Source organism: Abrus precatorius, unplaced genomic scaffold, assembly GCF_003935025.1.
Source record: "Abrus precatorius isolate BTA unplaced genomic scaffold, Abrus_2018 Scaffold2, whole genome shotgun sequence".
Taxonomy (NCBI): Eukaryota; Viridiplantae; Streptophyta; class Magnoliopsida; order Fabales; family Fabaceae; genus Abrus; species Abrus precatorius.
Window position 1 is genome coordinate 3662722 of NW_020874362.1, and position 8298 is coordinate 3671019.

At 32.8% G+C, this 8298-nt stretch overlaps 1 protein-coding gene across 8 annotated transcripts; it reads left to right on the forward strand.

Moving 5' to 3' along the window:
- LOC113858649 (telomere repeat-binding protein 5-like) lies at positions 1-5600 on the forward strand. Of its 8 annotated transcripts, none has more exons than XM_027491372.1 (10): positions 1-1430; positions 1536-2358; positions 2475-2573; positions 2652-2684; positions 2800-2862; positions 2963-3042; positions 3153-3391; positions 3644-3970; positions 4172-4235; positions 5110-5600. In XM_027491372.1, the coding sequence occupies exons 1-10, from the start codon at positions 1350-1352 to the stop codon at positions 5341-5343; spliced, it is 2043 nt and encodes a 680-aa protein (XP_027347173.1). In that variant the 5' UTR covers positions 1-1349; the 3' UTR covers positions 5344-5600. The 8 variants fall into 8 exon arrangements, 7 of the variants coding, with proteins under 7 accessions (XP_027347173.1, XP_027347170.1, XP_027347171.1 ...); XM_027491369.1 differs by having other exon boundaries at positions 1-387; positions 1233-1430; positions 2475-2684; XM_027491370.1 differs by having other exon boundaries at positions 2475-2684; positions 3644-3726; positions 3790-3970; positions 5110-5561.
- The last annotated feature ends 2698 nt before the right edge of the window (positions 5601-8298 follow it).

Here is an 8298-nt window from a genome sequence, read left to right on the forward strand (position 1 = left end):
TTAAAATAAATAAATAATCGAATTTGGGAATGACCCAACATTTTATGCCTTTAACCTGTATATCCAGTGGAGTGGAGTGAAATCACCGGCACGCCCGGTGGCAGGGTGGTCATATAAAATGCTGGGGGTTTAAGCAAAGGATGGATAGTGCTCAGAGGGTTTTGGGAATTCGAAGTAACAAACTGTTTTCTGTTTTAATCTTTTTTTTTACCTGAGAAAAAACAAACCAAATTTTCGTGGGAAATGAGAGAAATCGTGTCTATAATGGAAAACTAGTGTGTTTGATGTGTTGCTTCAGTATTCTCCAACAATTTGCCGATCTTACATTTGCCTAAATTGCCAGAGTTTCGATTTTTGTGGTTAAAATTGTAACTTGTGAAGACAGAGGTAAGCAAATTTCGTTTGTTTCACCAACTTATGCAGAGCTTGTAATCCTTTGGACAAGACAAAGTTGTTGGAGCTTGTGTTGTGTGGTTAAGTTCCCACTTCGGAAATTTCGTACAATTCTCTGAGTGGTTTTGTGTTTCCTTAGTTCGGTCTTCGATTTTTTGGAGGGATTTGGATTTTGTCGGATAATTTTTTGAACCTGCGGATGCTTTAGTTTTTGGTAATTATCTGAGATCGGTCTTCGTCTGTTGTTTTAGATCTCTTCTATGATCTTCGTTTGAATTTTTATTTACTTCTCATGAACTTGTTTGAAATCTCGCTTATTTTCTCTTATTTTAGTTTATGTGCTTTATGGGGGTTGTTTTTGTGTACTATATCTTTATCTGAGCCGAATTGTTAAGTTTCCTATATTCCTCTGTGTCTTCATCTGAGTCTACTTTGGTTGTGTTATCCTCGGTGCATTACATTGCACGTGATTTTCCCATTTGGAGGAGTGGTTAGAAATATTTGTTTTTTCAATAGCCTTTATCTTCAACATGCCTGGATCTAAGGGAAGTCACCCGATTGGCTTCTTCCTCTGAATTGAGACGCTTAAGTATACACTACAGTTGTAGTAAATTTTAGCAGTGAAGATTGCCTTTCAAGTAATGGTGTTTAGCTGAATCTGGTTCTTTGCTTTTGCTAGTACAAAAAAACAGTTGTTTTCTTTATAAATATCAATTTCTTCTTAACTTAATTTGAAAACATGCGCTTGATTTTATTCTTTGATTCGGTGGTGTAAAAAAAAAAATACTTGTATTAGTTTTTAATGGTACACTCTAAGCCTTACGGTTGTGTACGGTCAGGCTTACAAATTGAGACTTGTGAGGTCAAGCAACCAGAGTGCACATTTATTTGACAATGGGTCTTGGATTGCTGGTTTTTTGTGCTTGATCTATCTATTTTGTCATGGTTCCTGAGATATGGTCTTGCAGAAGAGATTAGACTACGGATTTAATGGCTGTCAGGTTCCGGCCATGCCCCGTGCTTCCCGATCAACTAGGGTAAATATGTTCTGCTTCTCTTGTGGAGATGATCACTACTATCTGTTTACTTAGAGATTTCATGAAAACAGTCTATATGATTATTTTTTAAAAAATGTTTCCTAGAGGAGGCGTAAATTTCAAAGGAGAGCAGAAGACAATCAAATGCGTGCATTTGACTTATTGGCCACCATAGCTGATAAACTATTGCAAGAGAAAGAAAATCCAACCATGTCTAGTGATACATCATCTGAAAAGGATCAACGTGGATTTGTCAAAGAATGCCAAGATGCAAATAAACCATCCAAATCTGAGCTTTCTGATGAAGGAAATTGTAACAAAAAATGTTGCTCTCATCTTTCTTCACAAACAAACAATCAAAATTGCTGTTTGAAAGAATTCCAACATGCTGAACTTGACGGTCATCCAGGGATTACTTCTATAGTAACAAGTTCTAGTTGCTTAGAGAGGTTCTTTGCAGACAAATTGGTGGATGGCAAAAGCCATATCAAAATGGAAAATTTTACTAGCAAAGTTAAATTAGATTTTTCTGGTTATCCAAAGGATAGTCACTTCAAGGTAGATGGTGACACTAGTAAAGGAAAGGATGGGCTGCATAAGACTGAGAAGGTGCCAAATGGCATTGGCAGTGCTGAGGATCCGTTAGATGAAAATCCTCCCGCATTTATCAGTTTAGGTGGCAATCCCAAATTTTCAGGGTATAGTGATAGGATTCCCTGTAGCTCGTTGTCTAAAGCTTGTGACAATGTACTAGTAGTTAGTAGAGATGATGATGAAAACTCTTCTGGGTGTACTCACCCTAGTAGTACTAAAACCAAGTCCCTTAGGGTGAAGACTTGTATAGGTGATAATAGAATAAGTAAAACCCTGGCTTCTAAATTTCGGAAAGTTGCTGAAAAATCTAAAGATGATACACTTTCTAACTGTGGTGAGTGCATGCTTATGGTATGAAATTATTGGCACTCTTATAATCCTTTGTCTTTAACCCTCATGGTCTTTGCATGTTCGCTGATCTTTTCGCAATTGGTAACATGTTAATTTTAGATGGAGATTTGAAGCGAACTTACCACAGTAAGAAGAACTGCAATAAGCGCCAAAATTCTCAGATGAATATTCCTTTCAAAAAGAGGAAGCTTTTTAATGGTAGCTATATTTCAAGTTCTAATGGATTTATCGGGAGTCGTGGCATTTATTATTCACCTGAGAATTGTATGAATCAAGATGCATGTGGTTCACTTCCCGGAACGCACAAGGGTTTTACACCTTTCCTCTAAATGGCTTCCTTCAATTCAGTTTGCTTTTTGTTTCACTTCTGTATTTAAGGGTGTCAGGATTCTTTTGTTAAATAAATTCCAAATCTTTGCTGCAGACCCTGGAATATCATCCTTGGAAGAATGTCAACATCAGACGATACGATGTAGAGGTTCTCATGGTATGAGAAGATTGAGGGAGTGATTCTTTATGTATTCTTTGACTTTACTGATGTCTTCAAAGTGGGGGTTCTTACATGTAAATATTATTCTTTTAACCAGTGAAGCTTAGGATCAAGTCATTTAGAGTGCCAGAGCTCTTTTTTGAGGTTCCGGAAACTTCTACAATTGGGTCCTTGAAGGTATAACAATCTATAAGTTGCATTTGCATTTTACTAATCCATTTCACTTGTATGCTTCTGCCTTCATAAGTTTTGTTGGGCCACATTTTTTACAACATTTTGATCTGCAGAGGACAGTGATGGATGCAGTGACTGCTGTACTTGGGGGTGAATTACACATTGGTGTTATTCTCCAGGGAAAGAAAGTTTGGGATGACAGTAAAACCCTACTTCAAACCGGAATTTCTCATGATAATCAGCTAGATGCTTTGGGTTTCACCCTGGAGCCTAATTCCTTGCAAAGTCTACCTATTGTGTGTGCTGCACATTCTCTCCATCCTAGCGCTGACATAACACAGCCAGTAACAAGGTAATGCATAACTTCAAAATGAAGTAATGGATGTTATGGAAGATATGATTGTCAATTAGTGTTCTTGATTATTTGCGATTGAATTCACTTAATCATTCCTATTGAAATTGTATTTTTCCTTGGAAATGAGGTGTTTGTATACTTCATTCAATTATTCTCCGGTATGATTGGCATATTTTTCCTATAAATTATTATTCAGATTTTTATCTTAAAAAATATTATACAGTTTTGTATCTAAAAATGATAATTCAGGTATCCTTCGAGCCCAGCTGTTATTCATCAGAGGATTCAAGGCAATTCTGACATATTACCTGAGCATCAAGTTACCAGTTTAGGTAGCATTTTGGAAAGTGACCATGATTCAGCACCTTCTCCTATTAACGCATCTGTGGATGAAGGTACGACAGATATCAAAGAACTGGTAACTGTTCCTGAAATAGATAAGGAGGAACTAGCTATGGTACCTGTACTTCAGAAGCCAAAGCGATCTGAGGTCATACAACGCCGAATACGCAGGCCTTTTTCTGTAGAAGAAGTAGAAGCACTGGTTCAAGCAGTTGAAAAAATGGGAACTGGAAGGTAAGATTTACATTGGTTTGGCCTGACACACAGTGATATTGAGTTGGTGGTGTGCGCACTGTCTCTTTTCTTTGCAAGTACCCGGGTGTAGATAATTGTTTTCTGTATGGTATGAGTAGATGCTGCACTTTAGTACTGGGAGAGATTTCCTCTAACATTCCCTATATTGTGTTTGTATTTTCTTTTAAAAAATACGGTCAGGTGGCGTGATGTTAAACTTTGTGCTTTTGATAATGCAAAGCATCGGACGTATGTGGATTTGAAGGTAAAAACGTTTGTGACCCTTGTGCTAAGCAGCTACAGTAGTGTTACATGTTACACTTATATGACTCTTTAAATATGGTACCAGATATTGCTTGCTCAGCACTCTTTCCGGTTAGCATGTAGGTAGTCTTTAGAAAATAGAATTTGATGCATAAAAACTTACAGAAGGCTTTAAATAAGATTTTGATCCTTATAATTATCCATTCAGATTTTGGTTCCTATAGTACATTTTTTGGGCATCACCCTCTATAATTTTATTCATTTGAATTTTGGTCCCTACTCTTAAGTCCTAGATCCTTACAGTTTCCACTCTTTTGGATTTAAAGTCATTAATAATTTGTATTCATTAAGATATTGATACTTATTTTCAATGATTAGTCCTCTATACTTTTCATTTATAAATGCTATCAACACACTCTTTGTAACATACCCTTTACTTGGTTAAAATTTATTAAAAATTACAAAATTTATGTGTGTCTTGCACTTTTTTACTTCTAAATTAATGTGTTTTTTTTTTATACTTTTTTAATTTTCAATAAATTTTAGCTAATAATGAAGAGTGTGTTAGAGAGAATGTTTTTAGCATTTTTCTTCTATTTGTTAAGGTATTGGTTCCCAAGAGAGCAAGACCCACATAAATGAAAATATAGTAGCAATTTAAAAATGTGATCCTAGAAATTAAAACCTAAATGAGTAGAAAATGAAATGACCAAAATCTTATTTTAACCAAAACTTAATTATGCTGCTGTCTCTACTCTGTAAATATAACTGTAATTTTGCAATATGATTAGCGTAGTCTGGTTTGCTTATGTAGCACAGATGGCAGAGAAAATGTTTGGCATGTGATTACTGATTCGGGTTTGGGGATTGTGCAGGATAAATGGAAAACACTGGTACACACGGCAAGAATATCCCCTCAGCAAAGGAGGGGTGAGCCCGTTCCCCAAGAACTTTTGGACAGGGTTCTAGTTGCCCACGCTTATTGGTCCCAGCAGCAGGCTAAGCAACAACCCAAGCAGCATCCAGAAAGTGCCTTGTCTTTAAGGGTGTTGTCAGCAACAAGTGACCTTGTTGATGGCATGGGTGTTCTCGTTTCTGACTGTTATTAGAATGTCTTTTTTATTTTTCTATAAATGTTTATGAAATGTCTGTTCATCAATCATGTAGAAAGTGATGACTAGGAGAAAAAAACGAAAAATTATGTTGTGCTGATGACAAGGTTGTTTCCCTGCGTGGAGAGGTTGCTTCTTGTGAAAATGGTTTGATGCAATAAAGTGTCGCTAACACAATTCTTTTGACTGTATATTTAGTTGTGTATATAATTGTTATGTTTTTTACTGCTTAATAGTTGAAATCTACATTTATGGTTTACATATGTAATTTCTAAGGATACTTATGACCAATATACTCTAGTTGGAAATATATATAATTTAAGTATTAGCTAATCTCGTATCCTCTAAATAAAAATAAACAAAAAATAAAATAAAATTGCATCCACTCATTCTTATTTATTTCATACAAGTTTTAACAATTCGAATAGTGATAGCTAAACTTATGATATTTCTTTGTTTTATTTCTACCTATTTATCACTTATTATGACTCAAAACGTAAGTATACTATTTAAAGAGACGGTTCAGAGACACACCTTAGGAAAGAAAAAAAGGAAAAAAAAAGTGAAAAATATTTTCTCTATTTTGGTATCAACAAGAAAAAAAACAAACTTTCTTTAGCTTGGTTTTTTAAATGAAAAGAATTGAAAAATATAAGTAAATAAATATATATGTTAAAAAACGGTAAGATATACAGAATTACTTTTCTTCTTTTATTTTACTTTTCATTCGAAAGAAAAACAATGAAAAGCCTATACGTCCACGCGAACTTTATCAACAAAACAATGAAAAGCCTATACATTATCCCCAATTCTCTCTTCCTTTCCACTCAAAAAATGCTTACCAACAAAACTCTACTCAAAACATGTCAAATCTTGTTTTCTATTTCTTATTAAAGTGATGTTGTTTTCTAGTCAGACTGCCATTTGCTAATTGAAAAAAAAAATTGTAAATTCTAAACTTCAATGAAAGGAATATTTTTATCACACAAACAAGTTTCTTAATTTATACATGCTTTAAATTATTTATCTATATTTATGGTTATGTGATTAAACCATATTTATCTTCTTCTTTTTTTTCTTTCAAAAACTTGCTTTATAATTTTTTAACAGTCATTTCTAAACGAGGAGTCTTTAAAGCAGTAGTTTAAGATGTAAGTTTTTGTTGATAAGCTGTTTTTAAATAATAAGATTTGACTGCACAATTATTTGCATAATGTTTTATAATTAAGAAAGAAATAGAAAAAAAAATGTAAAACAGAATGAATGATATTAGTGAGAGATATAGAATTTGATTATTTATGTCACTGTTGTAGACAACAATCTCTTTTCTAGAAAGAGCCATCTCTGTTTTATTATTATATCACATCTCTTTATTATCTTTTTTGAATGAATGCAGCCATCTTGTCCCGACCAAATGAGAATGAATTTTTGGAGTGATTGAGGGCAAAGATTGTGACTGAGGAGACTGCTAATATATATATATTAGTCACTTATAATCAACTCAATTACGTTTTTTTTCCTTATTATTATTCTTCGAAGATAAATCCTAACTTAAACGTAAGTAGCTTTGTTTATCTCGAACTCCATCACTTGGAATTCCAGAAGGAACTGTAATATCCCCATTTGAGGATTAATTCAATTCCTTGAAGGTACGTTTGGAAGTTTTTTTTTTAAGGGAGAGAAAGGAGAAAATTCAATCATTTTAAATTAAAATAAATATATATTATTTATAATAATAAATGTATAATTAATATATTAGTTTATATATTTTATTTTTTCTTCCACTCCAGAAACCCCTTTCCAAATAATTTCCAGAGAAATCCTGGTGCTAATGATCATCATTGCCATGCATGAGTCAATCCACTGAAATATCAAATAATAATGAATAAATCATTTTACCTTGTTTGAACTATCAAAAGCAATAGTATTTGAGCTCGTCAACAAAAGATAGACCCTACAAAATATATATGTAGGGTGGAGAGCATTACAAATATTGATGTCAAATTTAAAATTCAATGGGTTGGAGCAGGTTTTCGTTGAATCAGTCATTGCTGTGATGACTAGGAAATGGCGTGAATATAATATAGGTTAAAATATAAGTAGACTTTGACTTATCTTTTTATAATGAAAATTATTTTTTTATCTCATTTATTTTTATTTTAATTTAACTCAAATTGCTCGGCTGGTAAATAAATTTATTATTAAAAATTTTATATATATAAATTCAAATTAAAAATTTTATTATTTAATAACTTATTAGTTCTTACAACGTAAACAATTAACAGCTATTGAGATATTCCTGTATGTTTCAATGTTTATAATAATAAAGGTTTGTAAAGCGATACTAAAGTGACTTATTTGTCAACTTTTTTATTATTGCATAAAAAATTCAAACTTTACTTTACAGAAAGTTTTTAGAGTATGCTTAATCTTTAGATTTGAAATCATTACTTATATATTTGATATTAACCATAATTTACAAGATCATTCTGTAGTCTTAGTAAGAGAAGTAAGGATAAAAAATTTATTAGATATAAAATATCACATTGTTCGAGAAACCCTAAATACTGTCGGAATAAAGAATCATCAAGCAGAGTATTTAGTGTGTTGTAGATCACTCATTAGTTAAATAACCCTTTAATTTGAATTAATTAAGAAGCTTCTTGGTTTAAATTTGCTAAGTCAGTTAGTTGCTGGTACGATTGTGCATGTAATTCAAAGCTGGCCTAATTTAGCAGCAATAAACAAAAATATTTATAATGAATAGAATAACTATATGGGATAAAATATAGTTATTACAACAACTAATTATAATTCTGACCAAGTAATCTTAGTTCAACAGATACAAGTCGAAGACCAAAAATATTATTATTACAAGTTTCATCAGAGCAGTTAAAAGCTAATTATTAAGGTGACATATGTCTTTAAATTTTGTCCTAAAAACATTTTGTA